Below are 17,371 nucleotides of genomic sequence, written 5' to 3'. Positions count from 1 at the left end.
ATACATGTATTTTTCCAAGCAGGTACATCAAAATAGGGAGAGAGTTGAGCGAGTTGGAGAGGGAGGTGAGCCAGATTTGTTATGTATTTTAGATACACGAGAATTACACTAGATACATGTATTTGTATGTATCTAATGTAATTCGTATCTAGGATAAAGATACATAGAAGAGTGGCGAGCGAGATGTATGTATCTGGTGTGATTCGCATGTATCTAGGATATCAGATACAGAGGAAAATAGCGAGCGATATGGGAGAGAGGTGAGGGAGGCGAACAAGATTTGTTCAGTATCCCATATATATGCGAATACACTTGAATACAATGTATTTATTACAAATTATACCTAATTTTGACCTCATTTTTCTCGAGATATATGTATTTGGACATACCAAAATTTAATAGGATTCATAGTATTATAAACTAGAGTATATTTAAGTAATTAGCTCCTAAACTAATAAATTTTCTTTTTTAATATTACAAATATCAAATATGTGCGTCAACTGCCAACATAGAATAGTTAATCAATTCAAAAAAATACATAATAAAATATCTAGTTTATTATGTGTAAAAATTTACATGTTCACCTGTTTTTGCAATAATTTTATATATATGGTGTCTGAAATTTTTTATGGCTAAAGTTTACATATAAATGATTGAAATTCAATTATTTTTGTATAAAATTCAGTCACATATAAATTAAACCATCTATCTTATGGGAGTCAAAAATCTTTAGTTTGAATCTATCATATGACTTGAACTCAAACTTATTTAAAATAAAATAGATAACTTAGCCTATTTCAAAATTATTTTTATTTGACACGTTTTACTTTTCATAAATTAAATTCAAAATATGTTTTTCATTATATTAATATAATAATATGAGAAAATAGTTTGTTAGAAATATTGGGGTCTTAATTAACAAATTAAACTTATTTGGTGTCTTATTCCAATTTCCAAAGTATAGTCGGAGAAGGATTACAGTGACGGCGAATTTGTTTATAAATATATCAGCGGCGAATTTGTTTGTTTGTTAGTTTGTTTATTTTCCGATGGATGGAGAAAAAACAGTTTATTTTCCTGTGGATGAAGAAAAAGCAGTTTCTTTTCCGGTGGACGAAGTAAAAGAAGTTTGTTCTCCGGTGGACGAAATAATGTATTTTCCTTTTCCGATAAACGGAGGAGGAGAGGAAATTGCTGTATCTCCGCGGAGCCGAGATGATATGACAGTATTTGAGATACGGGGATTTACTAGTTGCGTATATAATGGTCGATTACTCCGTAAGTTTTCTCTAATTTGTGAATTAGGGTTTTGGAGATTGAAAACAAATTTTTTTAAGTCTTTTCAATAGTTGAATGAATGCCTTTGTGAAAATCGATGCTGAATTGTTGTTTTTTCTTCTTTGTTTTAGCGGAGTTGTTGTGGTGGGTTTTCAGTTGTTTTCCACCAATCTGTTTGAGCGTTGCCTTCAGTTATTTCGTGGCATATCCCTTACCTCTTGATGAACTAATCTGCGGCTTGAGCTTGTATTTCTACACGTTATTTCAATCCGCCGTCATCCTCTACCTTTTGTTGAACAATTATTGGTATCCCTGTAGAACTCCTTTCCGATCAATGGGCCCCAAAGGGAAATTTATGATCGAATTCATCCCCTCCCTAACTGCTGCAGCTTTGAATTTGAATTTGTTGAATGATAAGGGGGGGTTATGGCAGTTTTTAGAGTTAAATTATGGATATTTCTTCCTATTGTTAGGCTGCACAGGATATTTCTACATTATTTCTCACTTCATGCGTAGAGCGTATGATATTAGTGGAAAAGATGTCATGTTGGGATTAGCAATGCAAACCTTTTGCTTTATGGCGAATGGGATGTTGTTTGTTAGAGCCATCGCTTTGAGCTTCTGCTTTGGTATATCTATCTACAGATACGTGACATATTCCACTCCTCCTGCATTACCTCGTCCCAAGATGGAGTTATTGCCTTACTGATCTGAAGGGTACTGTTACCGGAAGCCTTTCTTTTAGTTCTGTTGTTATTTTGGACCTTCTCTAATTTATTAGAATGCCTTTAATTTTCAGTAATGTTCTCTCTTTACTTCGTTTGCAATATAATCTGTCTTGTTCCTCTAACGGATGTGTTTATATGACATTTCTTATGAAGAGCCGTTTAAACTATATATGATGAAAGGTTATTTTGTTGTCTATTTTCCTTACCGAAGCTTTATGTTTGTAAAATGGATCGAGCTCCTCCTCTCTTGCATTTTGTAGTATTACAATTCCTTGATTTGTCCCGCATTCAATATTCATAACGTCTAATATGCTACTTGTCACGACTCGATTTCTCGAGTCATGATGACACCTACTATAACCCACTAGTAGGTAAGCCAACCCGTAACCGGAACAACGAGTAATGGGTCTACGGACAGAAACTAAACAAGAGTAAGCAAAGTTTAAGATAACAATATAAACAGGCGGAAGCAAATCAAAACATATATATACAAATAAAGATCCCTCCCAGAACCTGAAAGTCACTAGTATAGAGCTACTAACAAAACGAGTACAAGTCCCAAAAGTGGACCACGGAAACTGGACTATCTCGAAAGGCAAAAGACAAGTTTGTATATACAAATGGAGACTGAAATAGTACAAAACGTCGAGTGCTCACCCCCGTCTCTGGATCAGACTGCTCCAAGCTCAATATCAACGCTGGCCACTGGTGCTCAGACTTGCATCACGAAAACAGATGCAAAGCGTAGCATGAGTACCAAAACAACAGGTACTTAGTAGGCATCATAGGCCGACTAAGCAACAAAAGCAAAAGGCAAAAGAGGGTTGAAACTAACCGCACTGACAGAATTTTCATCCGAGCGCGCTTTCCAAGAATGTTGACCAAAGTCAACCTTAGGCCAAATTTCAAAGGCTAAAATGCCAAATGGTCCCAAACTCGCACCGAATGCCTCGGGACTCGTTCTGACCATGCTTCTAGCCTAATTTGTCCATTACGGAGCTGATGGAATCGTCGAAATTCCGTCATGGGGTTGTTAACATGATATTTTGACTATTAATGTTGGTACGTAAAACATGCGGTGAATTCTTTCAATCAGGAGGATAGATGATTCCTCGTAATTTCAAAGCTCCTTGGAGATGCACCTCAGAGCGTGCGAAGTTACAGAAGGAGGTGAAATATTGAGAAGGCTTGACGAGTTATCTACTAGATGTCGAGGATGAGGCGTTGAGAGTATGCAATTACTGTGAATCTTACCTTTATGAGATGGAAAAAGAGGCTTGTATGATTTAGTTTCTCCTGGTGTTGAGAGGAAAATCATCTTTTAGCAATTGTATCTTATTAACTTATAATTTTATGAAATTCAATTATATATATGTTGAGACCTTAATTTTTGTTCGACATTTCTGCAAAAATTATATGCTGAATTCTGGCACATATGGCTAGAACTCTACCATATTTCAGATATGGAGTTTGTTTCAAAGAAGAAGAAGAAAAGATTACTACTCCCCTCCGTTCTTCTTTTTTTTTTGTCACATTTTACTTTTTAAGAGTTAAATTATAGTATAAACTTTGTTCAATAATTTAAAATATTTTTTCATTATATTGATATGAAAAGTATTAGTACATCTTATAGTATTCTTGAAATTTTTTTGCATAAATACCCCTTTCAAACTATGACCAAATCCAAGTCAAAATAGGTCGAGTAAATTGAAGCCTCTAACGTATGTTATAAATGATATTTCTTATGAAGAGACGTGTAAACTCTATAGGATAAGCGTGCTTGTTTTGGCTTAAGAGAATTTGCATTGATTAAGGGACTGGATTGCTCATCATACCCCCGTAATGCAAAAATGACAAAAGTTCTTTAGAAATTCATAGAACGAGACGCTAACTTACGCCTGTGCATTCCACATGATCGACTTGATTCTAAAGATGACTTTTCGGTTAATTAGAGGCAGAAAAAGATGTCGATATCAAACAGTAAAAGAATTCTCCTTTCGCTTCGAGATTGCTAGCCTATTCGTCTTGAGCCGAAGTGTAAGTAGCTTGCAAAGAGGGATCAGTTCCCCAACTGGTATCAATAGATAGGGCTGCAAGTAAAATAACCAAAAGCGGTTGAGAGTGGAAGGAGTTAACATCCCAGCTCGGATTATTCAAAAAAATTCATAGCTTTAAAAGACAAAATATTAAGCTAAGGTTTGGTCATATATTCACAGTATTTAGTCAAGATACACAAAAAAAAAAAATTAATTCAAACACCACTATTATAAAAAAATAATAATAATAACTATTACAATTTGTTTTAAAAAGAACGTGAAAAGAGAGAATATGCAATTATGTTAGTTTCTGATCTTTTAACTCATAAAAAAGCCAAAAGATACATCACACAGAAAATTTATGTAAATTCAAAATTTTAGGTGTGACACATAAATTAGAATAAAGATAATAATAATAATCTAAGTATATGCACTTTTGACCAAATATCAATACACACAATTAGTACAACAAAACCTTTCATATTGCGATAATATCTCAAACGATACTCAATAACTATACTCAATTTTGTTTTAAAATAATATAATTTAGGTTTAAAGGCTAGTCAAATTGATTCTCAATTAGAAAAAATGACACTTAGTAATTTGAAACATATCCAATTTAGTTCTGATATTTGGCTTGAACTTAATCAATGAAATTGTTAAGGATTTAACTTTCATATTACCAATGTATGTTAACATGTTGTAGCGGGTATATGTTTGTCTTGTTTTCCGACTCACTAATCTCAATTTTTTTGAATGTTTTACTTGTAGACGATAATTCATATTTTAGATGATCTGATACTGTAAAAACTCATTTACGCTGTCAAAGCTAAACTTTTTTTGCAAGTTGTTCATTTGCAGGTATATCAATTGTCTATTGGATCGGAGGTGCGTTTTACCTTAATTGGCCAGCTGATAGAATATTAATTCAAGTTCTTGAGATGATTCAACTGATCCTGTCATTAAGGTCCAATTAATACCTTAATTTTCCATTTGTAGGAAGGAAAAAAAATCTGTTTTCTAATAAAATATTTCTAACGAGAAAATATTCTCAAAAATATTGTCGTACTTGTTTTTGAGCCTCCAACAATGTTGGGCTGAAGGATCCAACACCTTATCAAAAATATATTTAAAGAGTCTGAGTAATATATCTCGCACTATCACATTTTAAGATATATTGATTGTATCGGTATATATAACTTACGATTAACTTATACACATTGATTATATAAAAAAAATAAAAAAATTACCTATTATCTACCTTGTTTTCAAGATTATGATCCTATAAATATCTTTTGGATGACGTAATAGAGTATAAGTGCTAAACATTTATCAAACAACATTCACAAAGAGAACAAATTAAAAAAGATGAAAACTAATGTCTCAAAGTATAATTAACAAAGTAGTCAATGATAGGAAATTTTAGGTCAATTATATTCGTGCATGCAAATATTGGATTAGGATGATTCATGACTTGCGACATTTTTAATTATTTTTTTTCTCTATTGGCATAAGTTTTGTGTATTAAATACATATCATCTTTATCAGATACATTACTATCTTCTAGCTAAATATAGAAGATACAACATAAAAAAAATTATACAAAAAATGACTAAAATTCAGTCATATATGTATAAGCCATTAAAAAAATTCAGACATGGTGGAATTGTGTATTAAATACATATCATCTTTATGAGATATTCCCTCTGTCCCTAATTACTTGTTCACTTTTGAATTGACACACCTATTAAGAAATCAATTATTGACATAGTGAGTTTACCATTTTACCCCTATTAATTATGAAGTGAATGGATTAAAAATTTAAGATTTTCAAAAAATTCTACCTTTTTTCAAAGTAATTAATATAATGGGTAAAATTATTTTGTCCTTTCTTGATTTGTCAAAATGGACAAGTAATTAGGGACAACTATTAAAGGAAAAGTGAACAAGTACTACTATCTACTAGCTAAATATGCAAGGTACAACATAAAAAATTTATACAAAAATAACTAAAATTTATTCATATATGCATAAGCCATTAAAAAAAGGAAAATTGTATAATAGCAAACTATTAATTCAAATTGAATGATATATACATAGTTTGATTTAATTGTACCCCATAGCAAACTGTTGCTATTTCGCGCCTCTCGCTTTAATACAAACACAAATGTATAAAATGTGTTTGTGTTTGTGTTTGTATAAAGCGAGAGAAAATTGTATATATACATATTTTTGTTCCCCTCTCCCAGATCTTGCTCGCCACTCTCACTCGTCTCTATCACTTTATACAAACATAAATGTATACATTGCATTTGTGTTTGTATAAAGCGAGAGAAAATTGTATATACAAATGCATATATTTTTCGTCCTATACACTTATGATTATACAAATACGATCTTCTCTTGCCCAGTTTTCTTTTGTCTTTCTCTCTTTCTCACTTTATACAAACACAGATTATACAATTGATCTTTTGTATATGTACAGATTATACAACTGCTTTCTTTTGTATATGTATAGCGAAATATACATATTTATGTTTGCTATAGAGCGCAATTGTGCAAACTATAGCTATAACATACAAATATGATTTTTATATTTGCTATTTGTGAAAGTTGCTCTTGAAAAAATTCAGACATGGTATATATAAGATTATTATATGTATTCTAATTTTCTTTTGATTTTTTCAACGAAACAAAATTAATTGATTTTTTTATAATAATGTTCAAATAAATTAGTAAGGTTGACATAACAATACCCTTCCCATGCATCTTGATATATGGTCGTCGTCTTTAATTTGTCTACGTGACATGGCTTCAATATAACAATTTATTTGAATATAAAATAATCTAATGTTTTTTCTAATAAACAAAATTGAAATGAAAAAAAACGTTAAATTAGTAAGGTTAACATATATATAAATCTACTACTTATATATAAGTGTGAATGTGAGGGTATTTTTGGTATTTACTAGTTTTTGCTCCTTAAAACTTTTGTATGTCAATGCTTTATAATTGTACCTTTTCTCTTTAGACAAAAAAAAACCAGCCAACATCTCCATAATGACACATATATTCATCAAATATACTACTCGTTAATTAATTTAAGTGGGCCCCACAACCTTTCTCATGGCGGCTGACCAATACTGTTGTGTTTTTCTTTATTTTAATTATCATGTGTCGCTATTTTTCCAAAGTAGTACTAGATATATAATAATTAACAATTTAGTATGCTTAAAAATAGTAAAAACTACACTTTAAATTCTATCAATGCCATATAAATTACGATAAAAAGGTAACATATAATATTTAAATATATTTTAAAAAATATAAGTAATACTATACTTAATATGCTTAAAAATAGTAAAAAACTACATAAAAAGTACTACATATTATATTACAATAATTAACAATTATTTGACACTTTAAATTCTATCAATGCTATATAAATTAGGATAAAAAACCTAACATATAATATTTAAATATATTTTAAAAAATATAAGTAATACTATACTTAATATGCTTAAAAATAGTAAAAAACTACATAAAAAGTACTACATATTATATTACAATAATTAACAATTATTTGACACTTTAAATTCTATCAATGCTATATAAATTAGGATAAAAAACCTAACATATAATATTTAAATATATTTTAAAAAATATAAGTAATACTATACTTAATATGCTTAAAAATAGTAAAAAACTACATAAAAAGTACTACATATTATATTACAATAATTAACAATTATTTGACACTTTAAATTCTATCAATGCTATATAAATTAGGATAAAAAACCTAACATATAATATTTTTCAAAATTATGTTAAAAAAAAGTACTACAAATCACAATAGCTAACAATTTAAAATATTTTTAAAATCATATAAAAATTTCAATAACTTCTCAAATTCCATAATATGACATAAATTAAAATAAAAAAATAATATATATTGGGTCTCGTGCTGACACGGGGTCCTATATCTAGTAAAGGTAATAATTGTGAACAAGTTAAAAAGGGTATTTTTGACCAAATGAAATAAGAAGAAATTGCATGTTCTTCATACTCCCATTTACAGAGGGCTTCCATTTTTGTGAAGTTTCCATTAATTCGGTGTTACTATAAATTTTAGGGATAATTGTACAGAATGGCAAATTTATAATCTAAAATAAATGGAGTAGTTACTGTTTGATTTAATTGCGTCCCGTAGCAAACGTTTGCCAGTCGCCTCTCTCCCTCCAAATTCTCGCTCGCCACTCTCCCTTTCTCGCTCGCTCCCTCTGTGCTCGCCTCTCTCGCTTTATACAACAGAATTGTATAAAATTGTGTTTTTGTTTGTATAAAAGCGAGAGAAAATTGTATATACACATGCAAATACGTATATATTCGTCTTATACACTTATAATTATATAATAAAAATATTACCCTGCCTAGTTCTCTTTTGCCTTTCTCTCTTTTTCGTTTTATACAAACACATATTATACAAATATAATGTATAATTTATGTTTGAATAAAATGAAAGAGTGAGCGATTTTTGATATACAAATATTTTTGTCAACGATTTATACAAACGAGAGGCGAAAAACAATTTATACAAATGGCCTGCCAGCGAAATTATACAAATCTGAAGAGGAGCCAACGAATTATACAATTGCTTTTTTTTGTATATATGTAAAGCAAAATAGACATAGCTTTCAATTGTATATGTATAGCGAATTATACATATATATGATAACCTCTCATCATATAGAGTTTAAACGGCTCTTCATAAGAAATGTCATAGTATATAAATAGAGGAACAAGATGACTAGAACAAGACAGATTATATTGCAAACAAAGTAAGAGAGAAAATTAAAGGCATCCAGTAACACCTTCAGATCAGTAAGGCAGCAAAATCCGACGACTCCATTTTGGGACGAGGAGGTAATGCAGGAGGAGCGGCATATGTCATGTATCTATAGATACTAATACCAAAGCAGAAGCTCAAAGTGATGGCTCTAACCAACAATCGCCCGTTCACCATAAAGCAAAAGGCCTGCATTGCTAACCCCAAGATAACGTCTTTTCCATTAATATCATATGCTCTACGCATAAAATGAGCAACAACATAGAAGTATCCTGTGCAGCCTAGCAATAGAAAGAGATACCCATAATTGATCTCTAGAAAGTGCCATAACCCCGCATCATTCAACAAATTCAAACTCAAAGCTGCAGCAGTTAGGGCGGGAATGAAGTCGATCATAAATCTCCCTTTGGGGCCTATTGATCGGAAGGGAGTTCTATAGGGATACCAATAATTGTTCAACAAAGGGTAGAGTAGGACAACGGATTGAAATAAAATGTAGAAAAAGAAACCCAAATTGCAGATTACTATATTAAGATGTAAGGGAATAGCCACGAAATAATCAAACGCAACGCTCAAACAGTTTAGTGGAAAGCAACTAAAAACCCACCACAACAACTCCGCTGAAACAAAGAAAAAAACAACAACAAATCAGCATCGATTTTCAATCTCCAAAACCCTAATTCACAAATTAGAGAAGACTTACGGAGTAATCGACCATTATATACACAACTAATACATCCCCAAATCTCAAATACTGTCATATCATCTCGGCTCCGCGGAGATACGACAATTTCTTCTCCTCCTCCGTTTATCGGAAAACGAACATATATTTTGCTCTTCATCGGAGAATAAAAAGAAATTGCTTTTTCTTCATCCATCGGAAAACAAACAAATTCGCCGGTGACTGTGAATGATGAAATATCTACTACACCATTCTTAACCTTTCTCCAACTAGACTCTGGGAATTGGGAATAATCAGACCTAATAAATCTAATTTGCTGGTTAAGGCTCCAATATTTTCTTACAAATGTTATTTTTAAGTCTAAATAAAACTAGGGGTGGACGTTTGGTATTCGGTATGTGATTATCAAACTTTGGGTTCGCTAATTGGGAAATTAAGTTTCTATTTGATATGGTGTTTGATAATATCGTATTGAAGTTGTAGCATATTGTATTACAAAGTTAATATTATTTCTCCAATTATTTTTATTTTTTTTTTGGAAGCACGATATAATAGAAGATCAATAAATTGATACAATTAAAAGACATATATTTGAGTTGTTTATGTTTATTTTTTAACTTTCTCTTTCGACTTGTACTAATGAGTAATGGACATGTTGATATATGATCTTCATTAAATAAATAATTCGGTATTCAAGAAATACGAAATACCAAATGGTACTAATGACTCATACCAATTCCAAACCCGAATACAGTATTTTACTCCTGAATACCTAATTACCGAATATCAAATAACAAAAAAATTCAATTCAGTTCAATAATTCGATTTTCGATATTTCATGTCCAGTTCTAACTTTAATGCAAGCTTTAGACATCGAATGGAAAATATAAAAAAAAACCTCATGCTTCAATTTACTTGACCTATTTTGACTTGAATTTGAAAGGGGGTATACTTATGTCTTTTTTTTTTTTCAAGAATACCATAAATACTTTTCATATTTGTTTGTAAACTCTCCTGGGGGATAGGTAATACCTGGGATTGCCATTTATGATACTATGCAATTTGTGCGACCAGATATTCATACAATATGCATAGAATTAATTGCTTCAATGGGATCTTTTATCCTTGTCGGAGGACAACTTACCAAACGTATAACATTCCCTCATGTTTGGCACCAATGAGGTTTTTATTTGAGAGAAAAAAAAGAATACTATGCCTTCACCATATGAATACTAAGTAATAATAGCATGACACTCCGACTTCAATATGAGAAAAATTTGTATTTTTTTTCTTCGAAACATTAGATTTTGTATCGAGAGAGTAGTATTAGATAAGGGTTATTTCCAATTTTCTCTTATCTATTGGGAGTTCATTTCAGCGTCACAAACTTTTTTTTGTTTTTAATGCCAGAGAGTGGTTAACAATATTTATGTTATGAAAGAGTATGAAATTTTTTTCCTTATTCGATCGGGATTAAAACGAAACTTTGGGATAGATGAATCACAAACAAAACAATAAAATAAACATATAAAGCAATGGAGCCATCATAGTATTTTTGAACTCCGAAGAAAGGAAGGATGGCAACAATCTGTTTTCCTCTCAACACCAGGAGAAACTAAATCATACGGCAATAACAGTGCCTCTTTCATTTTCCATCTCATAAAGGTAAGCATTTTATCGTCTCTTCTATTTTCAAAGCAGCTGCATACAAAACCTTTGAAAGAAAAGGTTTTGTATCATTAAGGTTGGTGCGAAAATTGGCTTCCTGTGTCCATTTCTCAGCAGAGGGTTGTAGGCAAAGAAATTCTACACCGAATAATCTATATAATTGCTGTCAAAGTTTTAAAAAAAGAAGAAGAGCAAAAACACCCTGTTTCTTAGTGTAACTTTATAACTATTAGTAAATCACTAATACCATCAACTTGCAGCAACGCCATGTTTACAAACAGAAAGCTTCCGTAAGGAAATGGACAACAAAATAACCTCTCATCATATAGAGTTTAAACGGCTCTTCATAAGAAATGTCATATATAAATACATACGTTAGAGGCACAAGATGACTAGAACAAGACATATTATATTGCAAACAAAGTAAGAGCGAACATTACTGAAAATTTAAGGCATTCTAATAAATTATAGTACGTCCAAAATAACAACAAAAAAACAAGAAAGTTATATGAAAGGCATCCGCTAACACGTTCAGATCAGTAAGGCAGCATATCAGACGACTCCATCTTGGGACAGGGAGGTAATACAGGAGGAGCGGAATATGTCATGTATCTATAGATACTTATACCAAAGCAGAAGCACAAAGCGATGACTCTAACAAACAATATCCCCTTCATCACCATAAAGCAAAATACTTGCATTGCTAATCCCAATATAACGTCCTTTCCACTAATATCATACGCTCTACGCATAAAGTGAGAAATAAGGTAGAAATATCCCGTGCAGCCTAACAACAGAAAGATATACCCATAATTAAACTCTAGAAAGTGCCATAACCCCTTATCGTCCGCATCATTCAACAAATTGAAACTCAAAGCTGCAGCAGTTAGAGCGGGAATGAAGTCGATCATAAATTTCCCTTTGGGACCCATTGATCGGAATTGAGTTTTGTAGGGATACCAATAATTGTTCAACAAAGGGTAGAGCAGGACAATGGCTTGAAGTGTAATGTAGAAAAGGTTGGCCACACAGAAGATTACTACCATATGAATGGGAATAGGCATGAAATAATTGAACGCAATACTCAAACTATAGGGCGGGAAGCTACTAAAAACCCACCACAACAACTCCGCTGAAACAAAGAAAAAATCACAATTCAGCATCGATTTTCACAAAGGCATTCATTCAACTATTGAAAAGACTTAATTATTTGTTTTCAATCTCCAAATTTTAGCAAACCCTAATTCACAAATTAGAGAAGACTTACGGAGTAATCGACCATTATATACACAACTAATACATCCCCGAATCTCAAATACTGTCATATCATCTCGGCTCCGCGGAGATACAACAACTTCCTCTCCTCCTCCGTTTATCGGAAAATGAAAATATATTTTTTTGTTCATCGGAGAAACATCTTTTACTTCGTCCACCGGAAAAGAAACTGTGTTTTCTTCATCCACTGGAAAATAAACTGTTTTTTCTTCACCCATCGGAAAACAAACAAACAAACTCGCCGGCGAGATATTTATAAATAACTTTACCATCACCGTTATCCTTCTCCGACTATACTTTGGAAATTGGAATAGACACCAAATAAGTCTAATTTGTTAATTAAGACCCCAATATTTTCTTACAAATGTTATTTTAGTCTAATAAAATTTCTGCTTCAATATATTTAGTCTATTTTGATGTTTGTAATTTGTATGGTCAAACGGAAAAGATATTTTGAAATATTGGATCGAGTTCATATAATTTAATTTTTGAAAAGTAAAATATGTCAAATAAAAATATTTTGGTGCGTTCAGATACATTCATATACGTCTAAATACATGTATCTTGGGATAAATGAGGTCAAAATTAGGTTTAATTTGTTATAGATCTGTATTCAAGTGTGTTCACATATATATGGGATACATAACAAATTTTGTTTGCATCTCTCACCTCTCTCCCATCTTGCCCGTCAGTTTCCACTGTATCTGGTATCATAGATACATGCGATACACACTGTATACATTCATGTATCTAATGTGATTCGCATGTATCTAGGATACCTAACAAATCTCACTTGGCTTTCTCTCTCTCATATCGCTCGCCACTCTCCTATATATGTATTTGCTATCCTAGATATATGCAAATCACATTAGATATATACAAATATATGTATTTAGTGTGATTCACATGTATCTAAGATACATAATAAATTAAATCTCGCTCGCCTCCCTTCCCATCTCGCTCACTTCTCTTCCAAACAAGTTGAGACATTGTTGATCTTAAATAAGATTTAATCAATTTTAGTTTTGAAAAACTTGTTTCGACTAAGGCAACGGCTAACATTATTCTATGTTTCACCATCGTCTTAAAGATGAGCATCAAATAAAAATGGTGTACCTCCATTTCGGGCTCCCATGCTCTTAATAAATAAAACTTGCATTGGATGCAGTATGACAACGATATGTTTGGTCAAAGTTCAAGAAAATCCTTTGAAAAGAAAACTATTTTACGATGCTTTAAAAGCAAGACCGAGTGACTGTATAAATGTCTGAGTGATTTTATTGATACAAAATAAAGTTAAATGACTTTGCTAGATAAATTTTTAAAATTGAGTTATCTTTTGAGATATTAACTCATTATTGATGAGGTGTTGGATCCTTCGGCTCAACATTGATGGAGGATAAAAAACGAGTAGGATAATATTTTTTTAAAGTCCGAGCAACATAGTAACATTTACCATGTTTATTTGAGGTTACTAACTAATGTTCATCATACAAATTGGACAATTACCTAATCTAGTAAATGCTATGCTAGAATAGGTAAATACTAGTTTTAGGATATATATTTCTTCTTTAGAAAAAAATCCTTCAAATTTAATTAGAAAAAGATTTTTTTTTTCTTCCTACAAATGGAAAATTAAGGTATTAATTATTGGACCTTAATGACAGGATCAGTTGAATCATCAAGAAATTGAATTAAAATTTTATCAGCTGGCCAAGAAAGGTTACAAGCTGCAGTGCTGCTCCAATAGACAACTGATATACCTGCAAATGAACAATTCACAAGAAGATTATAACTAATTTGATAGTGTAAATGAATTTTTACACTATCAGATCATATAAAACATGAAGTATCGTAACATCTATATGTAACACATTCCTAAAAACTGAGATTAGTGAGTCGGAAAGTAAGACAACGCTACAACATGTTAACATACATTGATAGTATGAAAGTTAAATCCTTCAACAATTTCATTGATTAAGTTCAAGCCAAATATCAAAATTACAAATTGATATGTTCCAAAGTAAGTGTCACTTTCTCTAAACGAGAATCAATTTAACTAACCTTTAAAGCAAAATTATATTAGATCAACTCAATATTTTAAAACAAAATTGGGTATAGTTGAGTCATCGTTTGAGATATTATCTCAATATGAAAGGTTTTGTTGTACTAATTTTGTGTACTGATATTTCGTCAAAAGTGCATATACTTAAGTATTATTATTATCTTCGTTCTAATTTATGTGGCACAACTTAAATTTTGAATTTACATAAATTTCTCTGTGATGTATCTTTTGGCTTTTAATGAGTTAAAGATCAGAAACTAACATAATTGCATATTCTTTCTCTTTTCACGTTTCTTCCTAAAACAAATTGTAATAGCTTTTTATTTTTATTTTTATAACAATGGTGTTCAAATTAATTTTTTTGTGTGTATCTTGACTAAATACTTTGAATATATGACCAAACACTAGCTTAATACTTTGTCTTTTAAAGCTATGAGACTTTATGAATAATCCAAGCTGGGAGGTTAATTCCTTCCACTCTTATTATACTATTGTTGGTAAAACATGCGGTGAATCATTTCAATCAGGAGGAAAGTTACAGAAGACCTTTTAGTTCGACATTTCTGGAAAAAAAAAACAAATATGGTACATGTAAAATTCAATTATATTTACATGTAAACAGACGGTTGATATAATCTTACCTTTATATATATACTTGTCTTTCACTTTGTAAGAAGGAATGTCTACGATGTGCATCGAGCTATATTAGGTATCCTTTTACCCTTATGTGACTATCAGCTTTGGCCTGGTGGCAAGTTATATTTTTATTTGTCACGTTTTGCTTTCCTAGATTTATTCAATATTTTAAAATATTTTTTCATTATATTAATATGAGAAGTATTACATCTTATAGTATTCTTGAAAAAAAAAGAGGCATAAATACCCCTTTCAAACTATGACCAAATCCAAGTCAAAATAGGTCAAGTAAATTGAAGCACGAGAATTTTATTTTATTTTTTGACTTCTCCTATCCGATGTCCAAAACCTTCGTTAAAACCTCAACTAAATGGGGAGAAGTTTTATTTAGACATAAAGATAAGAAAATATTGGGACCTTAACTAACAAATTAGATTTATTAGGTCTGATTATTCCCAATTCCCAGAGTATAGTTGGAGAAAAGTTAAGAATGGTGTAGTAGATATTTCATCATTCAGTCACCGGCGAATTTGTTTGTTTTCCGATGGATGAAGAAAGAGCAATTTCTTTTTATTCTCCGATGAAGAGCAAAATATATGTTCGTTTTCCGATAAACGGAGGAGGAGAAGAAATTGTCGTATCTCCGCGGAGCCGAGATGATATGACAGTATTTGAGATTTGGGGATGTATTAGTTGTGTATATAATGGTCGATTAATCCGTAAGTCTTCTCTAATTTGTAAATTAGGGTTTGCTAAAATTTGGAGATTGAAAACCAAAATTAAGTCTTTTTAATATTGAATGACCCTTTGCTGTTGTTTGGAGATGCTGATTTGTTGTTTTTTCGTTTATTTCAGCGGAGTTGTTGTGGTGGGTTTTTAGTAGCTTTCCGCCCTATAGTTTGAGTATTGCGTTCAATTATTTCATGCCTATTCCCATTCATATGGTAGTAATCTTCTGTGTGGCCAACCTTTTCTACATTACACTTCAAGCCATTGTCCTGCTCTACCCTTTGTTGAACAATTATTGGTATCCCTACAAAACTCAATTCCGATCAATGGGTCCCAAAGGGAAATTTATGATCGACTTCATTCCCGCTCTAACTGCTGCAGCTTTGAGTTTCAATTTGTTGAATGATGCGGACGATAAGGGGTTATGGCACTTTCTAGAGTTTAATTATGGATATATCTTTCTGCTGTTTGGCTGCACGGGATATTTCTACCTTATTTCTCACTTTATGCGTAGAGCGTATGATATTAGTGGAAAAGATGTTATGTTGGGATTAGCAATGCAGGTCTTTTGCTTTATGGTGAAGGGGAAATTGTTTGTTAGAGTCATCGCTTTGTGCTTCTGCTTTGGTATAAGTATCTATAGATACATGACATATTCCGCTCCTCCTGCATTACCTCCTCGTCCCAAGATGGAGTCGTCTGATATGCTGTCTTACTGATACCTCCTCGTCCCAAGATGGAGTCGTCTTACTGATCTGAAGGGTTTTAGCGGAAGCCTTTCATAAAACTTCCTTTTTTTTCTGTTGTTATTTTGGACATACTCTAATTCATTAGAATGCCTTTAATTTTCAGTAATGTTCTCTCTTTACTTTGTTTGCAATATAATCTGTCTTGTTCTAGTCATGTTGTGCCTCTAACGTATGTATTTATAAATGACATTTCTTATGAAGAGCTGTTTAAACTCTACATGATGAGAGGTTATTTTGCTGTCCATTTTCCTTACCGAAGCTTATTGTTTGTAAACTTGGCGTTGCTGCAAGCTGATGGTATTAGTGATTTACTAATAGTTATGAAGTTACACTGAGAAACAGGGTGTTTTTGCTCTCTTTTTTTTTTTTTTTTAACTTTGGGAAATTAAAATAAGACCTCAATCATGATTAGTCCAAAGAGTCCCTAAAGCTAAATGGACCACTGAAAATCTATTGACAGGATGGAGTATGCAGCTAACAAATGATAGCTCTTGTATTCCTAGTACCATGAGAGCAAAGAATGCTTGATAAGACTCCCATAGGTCATCAAATCTACAAATGCAGATCATGTGTCACACTACTTCCTCTTCGTCCAAGGGTGTAAGCCGCCTCCTTTTCACATTGTGTTGAGGATCTGCTTCTGAGCCAGAACCACTATCAATGAGCAACAAGCTTTTAC

The 17,371-nt window shown here is 31.8% G+C and overlaps 3 protein-coding genes across 6 annotated transcripts; 1 reads left to right on the top strand and 2 right to left on the bottom strand.

Annotated features, from left to right (window-relative positions):
• The first annotated feature begins 926 nt into the window (after positions 1-926).
• On the top strand, positions 927-16,924 carry LOC102603825 (uncharacterized). 4 transcript variants are annotated; one of them, XM_015308068.1, is made up of 2 exons: positions 927-1,278; positions 1,752-2,093. In XM_015308068.1, exons 1-2 carry the CDS (start codon positions 1,050-1,052, stop codon positions 1,985-1,987), a joined length of 465 nt encoding a protein of 154 aa, XP_015163554.1. In that variant the 5' UTR covers positions 927-1,049; the 3' UTR covers positions 1,988-2,093. The 4 variants fall into 4 exon arrangements, with proteins under 4 accessions (XP_015163554.1, XP_006345850.1, XP_015163552.1 ...); XM_006345788.2 differs by having other exon boundaries at positions 1,410-2,093; XM_015308066.1 differs by lacking the exon at positions 1,752-2,093 and adding an exon at positions 16,070-16,924 and having other exon boundaries at positions 941-1,278.
• Positions 8,847-10,012, bottom strand: LOC102604162 (uncharacterized). Its single transcript, XM_006345789.2, has 2 exons — positions 9,592-10,012; positions 8,847-9,508 (listed from the first exon to the last, which is right to left on the bottom strand). The coding sequence occupies exons 1-2, from the start codon at positions 9,764-9,766 to the stop codon at positions 8,916-8,918; spliced, it is 768 nt and encodes a 255-aa protein (XP_006345851.1). The 5' UTR covers positions 9,767-10,012; the 3' UTR covers positions 8,847-8,915.
• LOC102604498 (uncharacterized) lies at positions 11,077-12,872 on the bottom strand. Its single transcript, XM_006345790.2, has 2 exons — positions 12,506-12,872; positions 11,077-12,370 (listed from the first exon to the last, which is right to left on the bottom strand). The coding sequence occupies exons 1-2, from the start codon at positions 12,783-12,785 to the stop codon at positions 11,775-11,777; spliced, it is 876 nt and encodes a 291-aa protein (XP_006345852.1). The 5' UTR covers positions 12,786-12,872; the 3' UTR covers positions 11,077-11,774.
• Positions 16,925-17,371: the final 447 nt, after the last annotated feature.

This window comes from Solanum tuberosum, unplaced genomic scaffold, assembly GCF_000226075.1.
Source record: "Solanum tuberosum cultivar DM 1-3 516 R44 unplaced genomic scaffold, SolTub_3.0 scf00072, whole genome shotgun sequence".
Classification (NCBI taxonomy): Eukaryota; Viridiplantae; Streptophyta; class Magnoliopsida; order Solanales; family Solanaceae; genus Solanum; species Solanum tuberosum.
This window is presented reverse-complemented; position numbering and strand designations above follow the sequence as displayed.

Excerpts from the sequence above, each read along its gene's own strand:
- LOC102604162 (XM_006345789.2), bottom strand. The coding sequence starts at position 9,766 with ATGGATGAAGAAAAAGCAATTTCTTTTTATTCTCCGATGAAGAGCAAA. Across the intron at positions 9,509-9,591 it reads ATATAATGGTCGATTACTCC|CGGAGTTGTTGTGGTGGGTT; the intron begins GTAAGTCTTCTC and ends TCTTTGTTTCAG.
- LOC102603825 (XM_015308066.1), top strand. The coding sequence starts at position 1,050 with ATGGATGGAGAAAAAACAGTTTATTTTCCTGTGGATGAAGAAAAAGCA. Across the intron at positions 1,279-16,069 it reads ATATAATGGTCGATTACTCC|CGGAGTTGTTGTGGTGGGTT; the intron begins GTAAGTTTTCTC and ends CGTTTATTTCAG.
- LOC102604498 (XM_006345790.2), bottom strand. The coding sequence starts at position 12,785 with ATGGTAAAGTTATTTATAAATATCTCGCCGGCGAGTTTGTTTGTTTGT. Across the intron at positions 12,371-12,505 it reads ATATAATGGTCGATTACTCC|CGGAGTTGTTGTGGTGGGTT; the intron begins GTAAGTCTTCTC and ends TCTTTGTTTCAG.